The sequence below is a fragment of the Pleurodeles waltl genome, chromosome 10, assembly GCF_031143425.1.
Source record: "Pleurodeles waltl isolate 20211129_DDA chromosome 10, aPleWal1.hap1.20221129, whole genome shotgun sequence".
Taxonomy (NCBI): Eukaryota; Metazoa; Chordata; class Amphibia; order Caudata; family Salamandridae; genus Pleurodeles; species Pleurodeles waltl.
The window spans coordinates 852813452-852833445 of record NC_090449.1 but is presented as its reverse complement, the minus strand read 5'-3'; the positions used below and the strand labels follow the sequence as shown (position 1 = coordinate 852833445).

At 40.6% G+C, this 19994-nt stretch overlaps 1 protein-coding gene across 1 annotated transcript in view; it reads right to left on the bottom strand.

Annotated features, from left to right (window-relative positions):
• Positions 1-15: 15 nt before the first annotated feature.
• Positions 16-19994, bottom strand: part of C1QL3 (complement C1q like 3) — a 154467-nt gene continuing 134488 nt past the window's right edge. Inside the window, exon 2 of the mRNA XM_069211552.1 lies at positions 16-9119. Coding sequence (XP_069067653.1) covers positions 8940-9119 — 180 coding nt within the window. The 3' untranslated portion in view covers positions 16-8939. The remainder of the gene's footprint in view (positions 9120-19994) is intronic.

Below are 19994 nucleotides of genomic sequence, written 5' to 3'. Positions count from 1 at the left end.
ATAATTAAAAAAAACAACACCACTTTATTTACAAGTACTTTATTTAAGTTGTGTCTTATGCGGTTTCCTGCATTATCAGCTAGGTTAAGAACGGTTTAGTCATACATATTTTAGCAAGGACCTTGTTTCCAGAGCTTTTTGGGCCAATGTCTGAAAATAAATTAGGAATCAACTGACCTCTCATACTAAAATCGTGACTAGTGAGTGCTGTCGGACAATAGCCGTTGCCATCAAAATTTGAAAGAGAATACAAATATTCTTGGTTTTCAGAGGCCATTTTATATCTAGATTCCCTGTTGAAAGATGCCTGTTTTATCTTCAAATTAAAAAGTGCTTTAAATATGATCATGATTAGAAAATAATGAATTGCAACATTGAATGAATGCATGAATTGTACACAGATCATTGCTATGCTTCACTTTTCGTTCATAACAAGTTCTGTAGAATTATAAATTATTTACAAATCATCATTTATGTACATTTGAAACAGATGTTACGGACTTGTGCAGCAGGAACAGAACATCTGACATCCTGGATACCATTGCAAGAAATAGGCTTTTGTTTGAATAAAGTGCTATAATGCATTGCTCTTCTATCGTGCTTCTTATACAACATATGTGCTGCTGGTTGAGTGCATAATCTGTAAAGTAACACTTTTCGATTTAAGTAGGCCTTAGTAGGGCTCTGGTAAAAATTATACACATATAAAAGGAGATTTTGGATTAGAAATCATGGTCTTTTGTGTGTTGTGAAATTTCTTTGTTGGCACAAAACCGGGCCTACTACTTTCTTGAATGTCTGTTCCTGAATTTTAGACTACAACTAGCACAGCATTGGTTCGTTTACAACATGAGTTCATCCTAATTTATAAACATTCAAGCGTTTTCCTGAAAAATGTTGTGAGTAATTTTCCGCAATATTTGCAATCATTTCTCATCTTTACTCCATGAAAACCTGCACACCGCGCAAATTGAGCATTCCAATGTACAGCTGATAATTTAATTGTGTATTGTGCTTGAGAACAAAACCTACAACTACTGTGTTGCCGCTGTTAAACTGCTGGTTACATTTTATAAAATGATGACCTCCTCCATCCCCTCAGGAAAAATGTAACAAATTCATTTTGGCCTATTAAAGAGTCGGTCTTTCGATGGTCGTGCGACTCCATGCAGTCTTGCTGCGAGCATCTGCTTAGATTTCCATTCTGCTCATAGCAGATGTCTTTAAAGTTACAAGTGAGCAAGTGTCGTCTTGTTTGTGGTGTCATTATATCACAACCTTCTGTAACTTTCACTGCGCCCATCACCACCTGGCCTGATAGTGTGTGGGAATGGTCAGGGCACAACACTGAACTGTCTCCTACCCTTCTTTCTCCTATTCGCTTAAGGGTAAAAATAACAAAATCATGAGATAATACTATTACAAAATGTGCCGCATTATGCAGCATCATTTGCCCTTTCATTTTGCATAATTTAGTACTACACTCTGCTGTGTAATTTGGTCTCTCATGTCAATTATTCCAGTGGTCCTGATTAAAGCCTTTTAATACAAACAAGTGCACCAGTTGTTACATATTCACGTTGTGTTGATAATGATTTTTAATGCCAGTGTCAGTGGGGTGCCTTGCTGTTTGGTGCAGCTTTTGGGAAAGAAAGAGGTGCAGTTAACATTCCTGGACAGTAGTTGCATATTTACGTAATCAGAGAGGTTGGCCATACTGAAATACTAGGATCATGATTGAGGCTTCTTCCTGTTTAGGCTTGACCTAAAGGTGCCACCAGCGCCCATTTTAAGCTATCAGTGAGGAGCAAGTGACTTTGCACCAGACCAATGTGAACCCTCAACTCCAACCTGCATCTGCTCACATGGGGGAAACTCAGTCTATTGACTCTGCTGCTATAGGTGTAATCCTCCAGGTAGAGAACCTTTGTTTACTGTAATATTACTCCATACTGTTCATCCAAGCCAGTCTCCAGTCTCTTTGCTGCCCTCCACCTGGTGAATGTGTGTGGGTGTCTGGGCTGGCTGGCTTCCCTAAAAGGAAGAATCTCCAACAGGATGCAGCCCAACTGTGGCACCAGGATCCTGTGGGTAACTGCTACCTTTTTACTGACCCCTGCAGTAGCTCTGCCTCCTAGGCATAGTTGCCTCTCTCTTTCAAGATGGTTTGAAAATTGTCTGACTCTGAGGCAGTCGTCTCCTGCGCCCTTCTGACCGTATCTATGCGGCAGACTAAGCCAGAACACACAGGGTCCAAACCAAGCCTTGACATTTAAGTTAAATATTTGGCAAGGGTCCTCTTAACTCCAGGCACTGAAACACATATGAAACATGTAAAAATGTAGGTTTCTTTAATCCTATTAACAATCTCTCCCTCACACCCTCCTACAGTTCAGTGCTCTGCAAGAAGCTAAATCATTTGACCTTAAGGCACAAGCAGCTGGAAATCTGCTGGAAATCCAGCAGCAGTATTGAACTTCATCACACAATCTCGTGCTTGAGCATCTATCTAATGTATTAAATTCTCCCTTCATATGTTAGTGCTCATAGAGTTTGCCTATCAACTATTGGTTGTAATGGCTCTAAGATGCATCACCTCAGGTCTTTGCCACTGATTCTGCTGTATTGCAATAGTATCCCTCCATTGTCCTCTCTCCCAGTCTTGAGCATCTAGTCTGTAATTTCTTGCATAAAACTACTCTGCACACCAGATATCTGAAACGCTAAGGTGTCCAGTAACTTCTGATCTTCTCTATGCCATTTGATCCCTTAGTGCTGTATTTATCCTCCTTTATCTTCCACAGAATCTACAGCTCCATACACTTAATGTTTTTAAAGTCCCCAATAATCGCATACAAACAACTGCACCACATTTTTCCATAAATCACATTTTGTATCACAAGCACTCCTATCAACTCTGCTCTCAAGCATGTGAATGTAAGGAACCTTGAACTATAATGAACTGAGTCACATTTGCAGCTCCCATTCTTGAATTCACTATCTCCTCTACTTACTCCGCAATGTGAGATCCATGAGTGCTCACCGTACGTACATGGCCAATGTCATAAATGAACAGATGCTTGATTTTTACTGCATCATCCAAACCTGACTGAACGCTCACTGCCAATCTATCTCGGATTCACTGGTCACATGGGGATACAACATTCTGAGAGGTGGTAGGCAGTAAAAATTAGAGGGTGACATTGGTATCATCTGTAAAGATTCACTGAAGTGTAAGATTCTTCAATAAATGTCTGTCACAAAATGTGAATGCCTAAAAGTAATCAACATTTCTCCTTTGAGCACCATACAGAATATCTTATAATGAATCACGTATTCTTCTCAAACAAAACATACTTGGGAGACTTTAACACTGAATTGGGCAATATCAAGTCCAAGCCATACACCACCTTCAACTATGTACTCTAGTCACTCAATTGATACGTAAGAAAGATAGAGTTCACAAGTATATCATTACCAGTTCTCCAACAATTAAACGCTTACCAGCAATAGCCTTCGACTAGTTCAGTCACTTTCCATTCACCTTCTGCTTTCTAAACTCACTCACTGGAATTCTGGAAGCACCCCTTGAAATACGACAGGCTAATATGAAATCTCTCCCGTATTAAGTTATCTTGATCATTTTACAGATATAAATATTACTCTAAAAGTGTATAATGCCATCATATAGAATGTGGCGGACACCATTGCATTTCGTCAGCTGAAAGCTTCAAAGCCTAAACCAAAAGAACCTTGGTTGAGTGATCTCCTTGCAAAAAAGACTAACTAATTCAATATACTTACCATTTGTTTTTACCATAGAAATTACTGAAGCTTTACACTTACCTAAAAGCTTTGAAGAAATATGTCAAATGATGTGTGAACAAAGGCCAGCTCCTTTCAAGAACAAATCCCCACTTTCAATAATCATGCACACTCCATCAAATTCTTACTTGTCAACTCTGCTCTTTCTTCTCACTCACTCCAAGGTATATCAGGACACAAATACAACACAATTCTATTGTTCTTCGCCAGCAAAGGTTTCTCCTCCAAGTACTTGTTCACTCCAGTTCACCACTATGTCCCCAAACAAATCCTTCCCGACTTGGTAAAGCAATTATAACCTACTGACTACGCAGACTCTTTCCTGCCTTGCATGATAAAATAAAATCTCCACTTTTTGAACACACTTAGTGCTCATCACTAAGTGTGCCTCACTTACGCAAGACAATTTCCTGGGTTTCCTACCCTCTGGAATGAAGGCTTCCATCCTAAAATGGTGAACCTATACCTGAATATTTGAGCCAATTTCAGACCAGTGTTCTCTCTGCCCTGGCTAAGGAAAGCAATTGGGAAATGTAACTTCAGCCAACTGACCTCCTATATCAATGACAGTCTCCTTCAGGTTGGGTATAATCTGACTTTTGCACCGTTTGTACACCAGACCAACACTATATGAATTGGAGATGATTTTCAGTGCATGTGGATGTGGGTGAGTCCCCTTTTTCATAATGCTTAATTTATCAATGACCTTCATTGTAGTTCATTGTTGGGAACTTTAGTTAAGTACTTGGGGTTTCAGGATCCAGTCCTGCAGTGGTCCTTGTCATGTTTATTCAATTTATTTCAATTAGTAAAGAAAGGGGAGCACAGCTCTAAAAGAGCAATGTGGTATTCATCAAGATTCAAGACTTGCGCCAAATTATTTCAACTTATACCACAAATCACTGAGGTTGATATTGAAGGGAATAGGGGTTGCCAGCCATCAGAATGTTGATGATCTACAATCATACATGAAAAAGTCTTTACATGAAACCTACTCCTTCAAGCTTGCCTCATGAAACTCCAACAACGGGTGCAGAATAACATTGGTGTTAAACCTATAAAAATCAAAGGCCTTCTAATCACTTGTAGAGTACAATTATGTTTGAACTCAATGATTCAGAATGAACTCAGCTCATGTATTTTCCCTCCAGTTGCTGCATTATCTAAATCAGTGGGCTTGACACTATTATTTCCCATTGTGCCCCACATGGGGATATTTGCCCAATCTTGTAATATCCACCTTCACTCACTAAAGTAAATCAAGTATTTGTTAACTCTCATCCACCTGAATTCAGCAGCATATGCCATGATCATTTCTCACATGTGCCACAGCATTTGGCATCCTTGTGAGAGTGCCACAGTCGTGTCTTGATTGTTTAAAAGCTGTTCTCCATTCAGTGCCAAGAATAAACTCTTAAGAAGTTTGCTCCCTTCCACCCAGTGTTCAGTCAGTTACATTGGCTCTCCTTTAATGCAAGAATTAATTTCAATATTTTCAATACCTTCAAAGCAATCCTCTTAAATAAACGGTCCTACCTCTCCAAACCTCTGAATATTTCAGGGAAGAACGCTGCTTCAGAATGAGACCAGATTGAAAAAGAAACTGCGCAAGTGCAGAATAAGTCATTGTGACGGTCAGCAAGTTTGGGCCATATTCACTAACATTTTGTGTCATGGTTGCACCACTTTTGTGGCACGTCCATGATGCAAAATGCTAGTAGATATTTACATGCATTTGCTCCACCTCGCCTGGCTTTGTAAGGAAAATGTAACGCTTGCGCTGCATTGCGTTACATCTCATTCTGGGAGGTGTTCCAGGGGTGGAGCATTGGAGTTCCTATGAATCCACCCACGAATTTCATGCAATCCCAGATTTACAAAGGGTTGTAAACGTGAGATTGTGTGAAATCACTACGCCTCCCGGGAGGTGGCGTAACGCGGAGTAAAATCTTTATTTCTCCTCGTTATTTCCTCTTTCTGCAGCACACATAGAAAGAGGAACATGTCTTGATAGCTTGTCTTTGTGGAGGAAGGTGTCCCTTCCTGAACAAAAACAATTCTCCTTGCAGCACAGGCACCCTTGCACGATGCTGCCTGAAGTGCCCCAGTGCAAGGAGGGAGAAGAAATGCTCCTTATATTTTTTGACACAGAGCATTTGTGCGCTCTCGCTTTCACGCAATGCAGCGCAGCAACGTTGCTTGCTGCCCTGCGTTGCGTGGAAGTTTAGTGAGAATGCCCCTAACCTTTTAGTGCTTACTCACGACCAAAATGTGATCCGTTTCTAGCCTTATAGGAAGACTTAATAGCCCATCTGTTCCGCATCCACCTGGACTTGGACCGAGATCAGATAACTAATGCCAAATGCCGTTTGATGTCATTTTTCTTTTGTAACATAATCTTGCACTAATGTGTACAGAAAACTGTTGAAAAGTTAAACAAGTAAATATAAATGTGAGTAAAAAATAAATGCGATATAGGTATAGAATGCTGAAGGCCACTATTTTGTCTGAAACGTAAACGCTATTATGTCTTTGGCGGACAGAAATGTTAGCAACTGTCACCAGTGAGGTTCCATTTGGTTAGGCAAGTCATTGTTTAAAATATAAATCCGACGAGACGGTCCTGTTTATTATTATGGGAAAGATATCACATAAAGTTGTACATCGAATAAAAATGGCGTTTCTGTTTTTCCTGATGAAGGGACCCTTGTGATGTTGCCTTCAACTCAGCCTTTTTTTTGCAATTGAAAAGATTAGCAAGTTAATTTTCTTTTGATTCCAATGAAAGTAAAAATCGGTGAAAATACACCTTGCAATATTCTTCAGGTGCAAAATTGTATCTAGGATGGCCCCAGCCAATTTTTGGAGCAAATCCTCTTTCATTGATTTCATTGTATGCAAGAAGCACAACTAATTAAAAATTAACTATTTGCTGCTTGTTTTATTGTAATACAGTAGGGCCACACTTTGTTGAGTTGTTTGTATTTGGAAATGGTTCATATTTTCATCACTGCCTATACATAGTAGGTTTCGGAAGAGAATGATGTAATGCTGAAGGAACCCTAATCATTTTGATAAAAAGTCAGATTTTATCCAGTTGCAAATCATTTTTTAGAGAGCATAACCATGGAACAAATATTTGTAATTGCTGGTTAAGATATTTTCTTTGATTATAACAACCACTCATTTTGGATTGTTTCGTACCTTAATTTAAACCAAAAGAAGTGGCAAGTATTAGAAAATCAGCCTTCCATACGATTTCTTCTCAATAGTAGAATGAGGAAGTGAGTGAACCAAATTGTGAATGAATGGCTCTGGGTCCATGGAAGGTTTCTGGTATACAGCAGTGTCTAGATGTTAATGGATAACAGTAGTAAGGATTTCCACATGGTTTGTCACAGCATACATCCATTAAGCTTGAGAGGACAACATGCTATACCAGCCCCATTTTTTCTGGAATCTCTCCACTGTGATGCTCTGTCAATTTGTGATGGTTTTCAGTTGCTACCACTTGCTTTAACTAGACTAGCAGAGGATAACTCGCTTCATTTACTTATAGCCCAGCTTGTTGTTATTGTGACTTAGATGAAAAAAGACCTTGCCCATAGTAGTAAGACATAAATCATATGTTTCCCCAAATTAAACTGGTAACAAAGCCATCGCAATCCCTGCTGGAGAAGTGACTACCACATAAATTTGACATAATGTTAAATCTCAGAATAGATTATGGTGTCTGAATATTTTACATGAACTAGATGGTAGGACATTCTTTTTGTAGTGTGCCATATATTCGCTACAATGTTCTTTCTTGGTGTGTTTTTTACATGACTTTCTCTGTTGCTCTCTCGGTATGCATAATTTGTGCAGGGCAGTGCTCTTACCTACTTCTCATGGTAGCCGAAGAGCGTTCATGATTTTCTCAGGCTGCACTAAAGAACCAGCAGTTCCCAGGAGTAAGTTTAAATTAAGATAACAAACATTAGCTTCATCTGTTGTGCTTTAATGATAGAATGACTTCAAATGTATTTCAAAGTAACAGTGACCATGTTGTTAATACATGAATTAATCATTGTTGAACTACCTCTTGCTACAAAAATATTATCAAGCTATGGATAAACATATATTTTCATAAACCTTTTCTAAATAAAAACATAGAATCTGCACCATTTTAAAAAATATGCTGCACTTATAAGCTGGTATGTTCTAAGTATGAAGAACATTATTTGGAACAGTATTTATCTTAAATAATTATTTATTCATGAATTGTTACCCCATTGCATTTAAGGACTTAAAGTGCTACACTGATGAGAACTAAAATTGTCTTGTACTGTATTTATGAGGCATTTCACCTTTTCAAATATGCTTGTTCAAATTCTTGTTCTCCTAGGTAGAGCTTGAAGTTTGATGTGTAATGTTACCTTCCTACCTCGTCAGGGAATACATGATGAGCATGGCCCTTGTTATTGTGTGTGAATCCCCTAATCCACATTTGGTAAGATAATACATATAGTGCAGCAAGGGTACTTCATCCGTTCATTCCATCTTTATCTCGTCCATTATAAGATCTAGCTCCAAGGGTAAGAGAAGCATCAACACACAGCCAAAGGCAAACCTTTTCTGTAGAGGAAAGCAACATATTGTGAACATAATACCTCTCCCAGTTCTTCTGAAATCACTCCTCCCCACACTGAGCTGAGTCCAAGCATCACAATTAGCAGACAACGCACAAGAATCAAAGCTAAGACATAAAGAAAGCTTCAAAAATATTGGACATCAAAGCCTCGTAGGTTGACTGAATAATTCAGTGTCTTAGATTGTTTTGTAAAAAAAGTTTTCTATATAGAACTTCATTCACATGGACAATTAACAATAAAGAGTATTTGCTTTGGCAGTAGAGGGTCACACATCTGTTAAAGGTCTGTATAGATATATGTTTTTTTAACTTTAATGTTTTCTGAGTTGTGCAGATGTGAATCAGGTAGCACTGGATTTTGTTTCACTGCTGCAGAGCATTGACGATAATGCTGTCACTAAAGATGCTCGATTCACTGACTGTAGCCAAACAAATCCATTTACAGGCTCTCAAGTATTGTCATTTTTCTAATCATCATGAGTTAGTCCGCATAGATGATGAATCCAGAAAATGTGCTGTATTTGTTGTTGTTTCCTCCATGTGCTTTTCCTCCATCTAACTTGATATAGACTTCGTCCCCTGGCTCCAAATGTAGAACCACGCTGTTGCTGGCATAATCGTAATTCTGATCAGCGTCCTGCGCAATGGCGCTGGCTCGAACCTATGTGGTAAAAAAATCCTATGTTAAAACATGAAAATATTTTCTTCTGAAATAAATTTTTACAACAAATTATTTGGATACCGATCTTAGCAACTTCTCTTAATAATAACGGTTCTGTCGAACGTAATGGTACACAATTTTAGAAAATAGGTACTGGCAGTTTTATTACTCCATTTCGATGGCTCCACTTGAACACTATAGATGTAACTCTAATTTGCAAATTCTCCTCACATATTATGTTTAGGTAGTGTGAGACGTTCACAATAAGTAGATTGGTGGAGGGGCATTAGGGACGCATGTCACAGGCAGATATTTTCTAAGGAGGTTGGGAGGGCACAGAGTCATTCGACCTGCATGTAAATATTTACTGCTATGACACTTTTTGTTTGTAGTACTGTCTGGCTACCACCACTGTAGAAAATGGATCCTCTGCTCTGTCTGTTATTGGTCAAATACGTTATATCTTAGAGGCACAAATGGAATGAAAAGTGGGGTATCTGTCTCAAAAAAGGAACAAAAAATGTTTGGAGAGTTTATTATTCTCCAATGTTTTGCAAAGGAAAGCACAAACAGAGTAAAATTATAAAGTAAATCTAGATATATTAATTAATTGCAAAATGTCAGCAGAAGAGGTGAAGCGCTTGGCGGGTTGGCTTCATTGACATAAGATTAGAGTTTAGGCAAAATAGACCTTTGTATAAAGAACAAAATGTTGGAGTATACTTTTTAAAGAAGTCTTACTTTACATACCAGTGGCTAATGGTAAACCCCCAGCTTTAATAAAACATTGGTTTGCAAACATTTCAGAAAGTGCCCAATATGTCCCCTCTTGCATCTGTTATCTGGCTTTTCCAATACCCTGACGTTTCTCAAAGCCCATCAGCTTTCAAGATGACGTCCTGCCATCAGCCACTGTGAACATCCTTTATGGAGAAGCTCTCGCACCCTTCCTTGACATAGTAAACAGCTCTCTTAGCTAAGGCATCTTTTGTAAAACAATCAAAATTAGACCGATCATAGTGCTCAAGAGGAAAGCATCCCTGAATCATCAGAAACGTTCTAATGTAGTTGCTGTCACTTTGCAAGATAATGGAGGAAGCTCTCTACATTCAGCTTCTTAAGCAATTTATTAAAAGCCGCATCCTTCATGGCTATCTTTTTTGGCTTCAGCCAATAATATAACACTGAAAAAGCAAACATCCAAATAAAAGATAACACCTTGCTTATCAAAAAAACACTAATCTCCGACTTTTGTTTCTGTTTTACCTCTATGCAGCATTCAAGACAATCAACCATCATACTCTTACTTTCTGGAAATATAGATATTACTGGGCACTGTAGATGATTGCTTTACTATGTGTCTCTTCATCCAACATAACCTTGTGGGTCTTGGGGATGCCAGAAAGTACAGCATGCCCCAGGGAGGCATCCTCTCTACTTAGAACCTCGTTCTTGAAGTTCTACATTTTGATATTGATATCAAGATCCAATATATGTGCAGATGAGGTATGACTCTATCTGAAAGTTTCCTCTGTTGACAGGAGACAACCCAACCTTCTTGGTCCTCATACAGATCAGTATCTATCAAAACCTGACTTCAATCAGATCCAAATTCCCGCATCAAGCAAATGGCAATGGACAGACTCCTATCCCTAAATATCTTTCTGATATGAGCTGAACTTATTCACAATTCGGCTGTCCACAAATAATACACCCCTCAAATTTACCCTTGACACCAACCTCACATTCAAGATCCAAATTGCCATGAATAGATAGACAGTAGGGTACCAGCTTTACTTGTGGAGGAATATAAAGTCTTGCATCAAAAGATAGACTGCAGATGACTGTCTAATTTCAAGCCCTCTTCCTCTCTCACCAGGATGAAGTAAATACCTGCATGTCATTGTCCTTGTATTCATGCTGATCTCTTTGAAAAGCATTCTACATGCTGTGGCACTAAACAAACACAACAATATAATTCTCACCTTAAATGACCTGTGCTAGCTGCCCCTTCAAAACTGTATCATCTACAACATGTATTGCATCACCTACAAAGCAACACATCAGCATACCGGGCTGAAAAAACTAACCACTACCCATGAGCAACTTAATGCCTGAAGTAAACACAAAAGGTGTAAAAAGAAGAAGTGCAGGCATTAATGTTTCTTCTATGGACCAAGGATCTGGTATAACATCCATCCACAAAACTTACTTGCACAAACAGTCTTGCAATTTTATCAGTAGTTGAAGAGAAGAAAATGCAGCATTGCTAGGACTCCTAAATATGATAGGCATGTGTTGGTGAAAGCAAAGATACAGGTAGGAGCACATACATAAGCAAGAAATTACATTACCACAAGTAACAGGAGCCCAATGCAAACATGTAAGTACACTAAACAGACTGAGTGCCATGTATTGATGAGTTAAGAATCACTAACCATTTGGGAATCCTAGGTCAGCCTAAGTCTAGCAAGTTCCAAGTAGGGGGAATACCATAGGCTCAATTTTAATGAATGAAAGATAGTACTTAAGTCTTTAGGCCAGAGATGACCGGGCATAGCACTATTACAAGAGACGCACCTCACACCAGAGGAGGGTGACAAGGTTTGTAAGGATTGGGTGGGGCTGCTCAACCAGCAAGGAAGACATCCCTGTGATACCTCAGTGACTTCTAGATAAAAAGGAGAAGCAATACTTTTTACACAAATCACTACCCTTTAAGGTGTTATGAACATGGTCAGAGGAATGAGTGAAGAAAATCGATTGAGATTTACCTTTGATATTTAAAAAGCAGGCAATATAATCCTTAAACTGAGAAAAACAATCTCAAACCTCCCACCACCCAACCTGGCATCGCCACAAGATTAACTTGTATGTCCGTGTCATGCATATGGATCGTGAATTGAAAGCGTGGCCATTGGGGATGGTACGTGCATTGTGGCCCGCAGTAGGGTGAATCATAAGAACTAGTCTGTGGCATGAGGTGTCATAGATAAGCATATCTGGGTGGTGTAGGTGAGTACAGGGGGTCGCACATCCCCTGGTGTATCAGTGGCAATAAACTAAGAGGGTTGGGTCACTACGCAGATAGGGTGCTGCGGCGACAATGATTAGTCCTTGTCAGATTCTTGAGCTTTGAAGGATTCTAACAGTGCATCCCATTTCAATGCTATTGATCGCTTCTACGCCCTCTATACTCTTCCCATTGTAAAGCATTGCTCTTCGCCAGTCTCCAGCACTCCACCTCTGCCCACCATTGGAAGACTGGGGTGCTGCAGAAGACTTAAAGCACAGTGTCAAAAGTTGTTTAGCCATCAAGAGTGCTAGGTCCGCGAAGCGCACTGCTACTCTTGTAGTGGAGTCAGAATCACAACATCTGTGAAAAGTGCCCTCACTGTCGTGACCCCTCCCCGTTCCCAGGGACATAACCTTCCCACTGTGAGAGCACCCAAAGCTGTTGGGAGGCCCTGAAATGTGATGATTGAGATGCATGGTACCCAGGGGGCAGTATAGTGCAGTGCCATTCTCTGACAGGTGATAAAGTCCTTTGAGATTATGTATACTTCTGATAAACTTTCAGGGTCAGGAGAGGGGACAGACTTCTTTAGAGTGTTTCAGGTACCTAAAGTGACAAAGGTTCAGTCTGACACTACGGAAGAAAAAATCTGAAAAGAAGAGATTACTTGGGTGATTAACAGTATGGCCAGTAGTAAAGCCCCTGCGGAAGATAGCATCCTAATAGGATTTTCAAGATAATGAAACCATTGTTTGTCCCGGGATTAGCCTCTTTCTTCCAAGAGCCCCTGGAGGAAGGACACTTAAGAAACACATTTTTTACAGGTAGAGTATCTGTAATCACTAAACCAGGCAAGGCCCTGTTGGAATATTCCAAATATAGGCCCTTCAAATAGATTAAAGAAGCTCTTATCCAGTTGATTCACCCTAGCATAAGTGGGTTTTCTACCTGGTCGCTCCTCAACCATTCACTTACATACATTATCTCACATCCTATGGCGGGTGAAAGATGACTCAGATGAGAAAGTCCTCCTATCCCTGGAAGCCAAAAATAAGTTTGACTGGATAGAATGGGAGTATCTGTTTTGGACAATGGAAAGAATGCAAAGTTCCAGAACTTTATTACATTAACTGCCATAAGCCAACCACATTGTTTAATTGTGGAGGCTCACCCTACTTCCAGATACACTGGGGAACCAGACAGGATTGCTCCTTGTTATCCTAATATTCCTTTTTGTCCTAGAACCCTTAGCAAGCGTAATACACAAAAACAAATAAAAGCAGGGCTACATAAGGCATTATATTACACAGACAACAGTCTATTGTTTCTATACTATCCATAAGTATCAGCAGCAGCCCTGGAAAAGCAATTGTACTATTTCTCGAAGTTTGCAGGGTTCAAGATAAATTGGTCTAAAAATGAGGTTGTACCACTAGCACCAACCACCACACAAACATGTATGTCGGACCTACCTTTTATGTGTATACACAACAGACTGAAATACTTTGAGGTTTACCTAAATCAAGAACCTCAAGACATGATACATGGCAATATCTACCTCTTACTTGAAAAAACTCAATATATATGATGAAATGAAATTATGGAAATCCACTTTGGGTTGCTAATGAAAAATACACCTTATATACAGGGAGGGAGCTGGTGATTTACTGCACAGGTCAACTTTGAATTATCCAATCTACTAACCCTATTATATTCACCTCTGAGTCACAAGTAATTGAAGGTTCGAGGTCATATGTACTTGAAAGCAACCTTATGGTGTAACACTGACATAACAATAGGAGGGAAGAAAGAAGTTGCTCCCTGTGTAAACAAACTAATGTACATACTTTAGACACAAAATGGGAGTCAAGGTGATTCGTGCCACACTCTTGTGTTGATTATATATGTAAATACTAATGTACATAGATGATGTCTTTAAAAATGGATTCCTGAAAACTTTTTTCAAGCTCAGACAAGATTATAGATTATGGAATCCCATGCATGCAGAGATGGAGATAATTCCAACTCTCCCAGGTGCTTAATGACAGTTTAGGGCAACCGATTAATAACCCTTTGACAGGCCTCCCATTCTACAATATTCCCACTGTGCAATACTTACACACATGGAAAGAATATGGAGGGACAATATCAGTAGAGTATATGTCCAATTGATTGACAGTTGTTTCTCGCAAGACACCTCATCTGCACTAGTCATATGGTGAGAAGAGCCACTCATACACAATTTCAAGAAGGAGATTGAGAATCCATACTAGATGACTATAAAAAAGGGCTGTGGGAATTCCACCTGAAATACATTACTTTTTTAAGATTGTCAGACTACCTACCTAAATGGATGCCTTTATGAGGAACAGGTTTTGCAGGTTGTGCCTCCTGAAAGCCGAAACTAAAACATGGATGGGGCACGATACGGAGTAAAGGATAATGAAAATAAAAATGCAGAGAGGGAAGTGAGTCTAGAATTTCTATATGTAACTTCACATACATTTACCTCCCCAGCATATGTATTTTCAAGGTACATAGGAATAGTAAATCTATACTGTTCAAAATGGGGTCTCTAGTCGCCAGTCAGTTTACACCCTATCCAAGTAGGGACCTGCACTCTAGTCAGGATAAGGGAGTCACACACCTAAGATCACCCCTACTCACCCCCTTGGTAGCTTGGCACAAGCAGTCAGGATTATCTCAGAGGCAATGTTCAAAGTATTTGAACACACACACACTAACACAGTGAAAACACCACCACAAAAGTACTCCACACCAGTTTAGAAACATAGCTAATATTTATCTGAATAAAACAAGACCAAAATGACAAAAATCCAAGATACACAACAAAAGATATAAATTTTAAAGTTAAAAGTCTTAATCCATAGGAATCAATGGATGCGTTGTTTTCGCACAAAGTACCTGAAATGCGTCAAAAATAAAGCCCCAAGAGAGGCTGCAAGCAATGCATCAATTCTGTACTCGCAACTGAGGCCGTGCGTTGATTCTTTCCCTGCCGGGTAGGCGATGCATCAGTTCTTTCCCCTACAGGAGAACGGTGTGTTGATTTCCAGACACGCAGCCTCAGGTCCTTCCTGTGTTGTTGAAGATTTGATGCCCACGGTCGATGCATGGGAAATTTCTGACGTGCTGTGCGAAGGATCTGTGTTGAGAACAGGCATTGTGTCGAATTTCCTCCTGTGGAACAGGCACTGCATCAAACTTTCAGCCGCGGGCAGTCACTTCGTAGATTTTTCTGATGTGCACACAGCGGTGCATAGATTTAACCCCGCTGGTTACCTGCTTCCACTTCTAAGTGCCCAGGGACTGAATTTGGCACCATTTAGCAAGTCAGGACTCTTAGCAGAAGAGCCCAGGCTCTGACAGATGAAGTCTTTGATGTCCTGGAGACTTCACAATGGAAGGCAAACTCACTTCAAGCCCTTGGGGAACCTTGGAAAGCGGGGTGTAGAAAGCAAAGCCCAGTCCTTTCACTCCAGGGTAGAAGTAGCAGCAGCAGGCCAGCACAGCAGAGCAACAATCAGAGTAGTAGGTCCTCTTCAAGCATCCAGCTCTTCTTCTGGCAGAATGTCCTCAGTCCAGAAGTGTTCTGAAGTTGAGAGGTCAGCAGCCCAATACTTATAATCATTTCTGCCTTTGAAGTGGGCAAACTTCAAAGGAAAGTCTTTGTAGTGCACAAGACCCTGCCTGTCCCTGTCCAGGCCTCAGACACACTCCAGGGGGTTGGAGACTGCTTTGTGTAAGGACAGGCATAGCCCTATTCAGGTGCAAGTGCCAGCTTCTCCCTTCACTCTAGCCCAGGAAGTCCCATCAGGATATGTGGGACACACCTCAGCTCCCATTGTGTGACTGTCTAGAGTGAATTCACAAACAGCCCGACTATCATCCTGACCCAGATGTATATTCCACAGCCAGGCAGAGGTACAGAATAGTTAAGCAAGAAAATGCCCATTTTCTAAAAGTGCCATTTTCAAACTTACAATCTAAAAACCAGCTTCACAAAAAGATGTATTTTTAAATCGTGAGTTCAGAGACCCCAAACTCCACATCTCTATCTGCTCCCCATGGGAAACTGCACTTAAAAGATATTTCAAGGCAATCCTCATGTTACCCTTTGGGAGAGATAGACCTTATAATATTGAAAAGGTGATTTTAGCAGTAGTTTACTATCAGGACATGTAAAACACACTAGTACATGGCCTACTTTTTAAATACACAAGAGCTGATAGATCTAACATATACTTTTCTATATGCACTTATATTTTGATTTTTTTGTTCCTTGGTATTCTGTGTTTGATATTGCTGGGGTCGCATTCAGTGGTGCAATCAGTCGTGTAGACTTGGAAGAGCTCTTCAATGTTTGTGGTGAACAGAAGATACTTCTATGTTGAGTGGGATTTCCTTTCATCTGTGAGGCACAAGTAAGCCAGCTTTGGGCAAACTTTGGGTAGACAGTGAGAGAAATCTATTGGAGATGTGTAACCTGCATCTTTTAGTATTGAAATGCAAACCACTGCAGGATTACCTTTAGACTAAGGCACCTTTGAATGACTGGAAGAGTATCACTTATTAAGAAGTAACATAAAAACTTTGTTTGCATATGTATTATTGCTAAATAGAGCCTGTTTCACCCTTTAAAAACTGCTGCAAAGCACTTGACGGGGAGAGATGATGACACCTGAGAAGAGACTGATTGATGAGAGAATTCTCGTCTACCTGGAGAAAATGTTTCTAGCTTCAACTTTTGTATCTGGGCCTGAAGACTTCAGTGAGTTTATGTGGTATTTGTATACTATAAACCAAGCCAAACCGCACTGGAGTTCTTCCCATGGTCAGCTGCAACAGAACAATCAACAAATGAATGGAGAGGTAACTTAGTTTTGGGAGCAGATGTGTACTGTTATTCTGGGCTAAATTTGTCAAATAATAATTACTGGGGACCAGCGTTGTGCTCATAGCCATAGGTCTGTGCTACCGAATCACATGGCTGCAGAATACCAAGGCTGTGTTGTCTTGATTCCTCCTCAGATCTCTTATACCTCCTGCATCCACCAACAGACACTCCCTCCTACATCACCGCAAGACATTCCTTATTCCTTTACCTCACTTTTGCAATTTTTCTACCTGTGTTCTCCCTTTGTCATTGTTTTTCCGTATTTCTGTTCTTCCTTCTTTCCCCCTTTTTGTGTTTTTCTCTCTTGCTCAAAGTTTGTTGAGGAAAAATAAATGCCGGTCCCCAAAACAAGTGCTGGTATGCCCCACATGCAATAACCCGCTCAACTTAAGCACTCCTGTTAGTACATTGTTACTTGCAGAGCGCAAACACTCATCCCCAGAGGGATAGCACAGTGCTATATTGTTGCAGGCCCAAAGAACTATGGCACTAGTCTTAGGGCCTGATATAGAGTTTGACGGATGGGTTACTCCATCACAAACATGACAGATATCCCATCTGCTGTATTACGATCTCCATAGGCTATGATAGAATCGTAATATGGCGGACAGGATATCCATTATGTTTGTAATGGAGTAACCCCCTCTGCCAAACTCCAAATCAGGTCCCTAATCCAGAAAGAGGCAGGTTTTTAAGGTATTTCTGAACCTAACATGATCAAAGGTTAGACGAAGATCCAGTGGGCAGCTGCCAGATGGATGAATGAGCTACTGCCCATTCAAAATTTTTTAATCTGTTTGGGCTTTAGCAAGTGCTAAGTTTGATGAGTGCACATTTTGCACAGGTTTATAAAATTGCACCTGGGTACCGAGTATGACAGCACCAATGTCATAAAGTCCCTTGTAGGCATAACGTGGGATTTAAAATTTTGCTCTCCTATGTATTGGCAGCCGGTGGAGAATCTTCAAACAGGTCGATGCTGAGCTGTACCTGTCTTTGTTAAAAATGAGTTTGACTGCCACGTTTTGTATCACCTGAAGTTGCATAAAGAAAATGTCTGCCCAGCCCACATAAAGGGGATTTCCATAGTCCAGTCTTCTTGTAATTAGTGCTTGAACTATGGTTCGATGCCAGTCAAGGGCTATAAAGCATAAAAGTCTTTGTATGAGCTTGTGCAGGCCAAAGTATTTGCCACATGTGGCGTTGACTTGCTCCTGCATGGAGAGAGAGTCATCTAGCAAGATGCCAAGGTTCCTTGCCACTTTATTAGGTCCTGGTGTGGAGCCCAGTGAAGATGGCCACCAGGATGAGTCCTAGCTCTGATGGGCACCACCCAAGAGTAGGATCTCTGTTTTATCAGCATTGTTTTAAGCAATGTGTCATCATCCAATTTGCCACATCTGATAGACAGCCAGTGAGATTTTTCCTAGTTTTGTGGTGTCTCTCACCAATGGAGATAACCAGCTGGCTATCATCAGCATAAGAACATATCTCAAAGCCCCAGTTTCTAATAATATTAGACAGGGAAGAGACGTACACATTAAAAAGTGTCAGACTCAGTGAAGAGCCCTGTGGCACACCACATTTGGATACAATGGGGGTAAAATCTGAAAGTATCTAGCTAAACTGACTGGGTTATTTTCCTTAAGGAGCAGCCAAACCATTGTAGGGCTTTTCACTGTTGTTCCCTTCCATGAGAATTTTTGTCAGTAAGCTGTGAGAGATGGTATCAAAGGCCGGGGAGAGGTCAAGTAGAATCAGGACTGCAGCCTCGCCCTAATCTACTTCTAATCTGATATTATCCAAGACAGCAGGAAGAATGCATTCTGTGCTGTGTTTGGCTCTAAAGACAGTCTGTGATACGTCTAGCAGGTTATTGTCTTCAAGAAATGAATTAAGCTGGCTATTGATTAATCTTTCCAAATCTTTGGACAAGAAAGGGAGCAGGGATATAGGGCAATAGTGGATAAGACCGAGACATCTATCCCTGTAAGGTTGTCCCTGGAAGTATAGGGGCTTGATTCCAGATATCGGGGTAGTCTGTGTTAGTCAGTGAGAGATTAAAGATTTTGGTCAGTTAAGGACTAAGTTGCTCATTACGAATTTGGAGGTCTTTTTTGAAGACCGCCGAGTAAGCGGGTGCCGAAAGACTGTCAGTAATTACAGTCTGAAGACCACCGTATTATGAGTCACCAACAAAACACCACCAGAAAAGAGACAAAAATCGGACACCGTCAGCCTGATCGACGGCAGGAGAGAGGCGTTTCCACCAATAGCATCGCCATGCCAACAACAGCCCACCCTACAAATTATGACTCATAAATCAGCACTGCAGTCTTTGCACAGCGATAACCCATTGGCAGTCTGAACTGCTGCAGTCAAAAACGCACCTCCACCAGAACACAGCACCACATTGAACAATAACAATATCCCACACCTGATACACATACACAACACATACCTGATCATAATACTATATAACACACCCACACACATACAGACATTCCTTTGCACCCAGAAAGTCTGACATAGCGAGGCAAGACCACACTGACAGAAGGCACTGCACCTAGAAATCACAGCCACCATCACACTGAATACGCATCACATAACACACAAAAGCAAGAGCATCACAACACGCACATCACCACTTCACACAACACAAACCACACGAACACCCTAGCACTCAACCTCACACCAACAAACAGCACACCCAGCATCCCTGCACATCGCATACCCCACCACCCACAACACAACCACCATGGCACCACAAAAACACCCACGATTAACCAACGAGGAGTTGAGGGTCATGGTCGACAGAATGGAGCCACAACTGTTTGGAGCACAGATCCAGCAGACACCCATAGCCCGTAAAACAGAGTTATGGCAGAGGATCGTCGTCCGAGTGAACACAGTGGGTAAAAATCCACACACAAGGGATGAC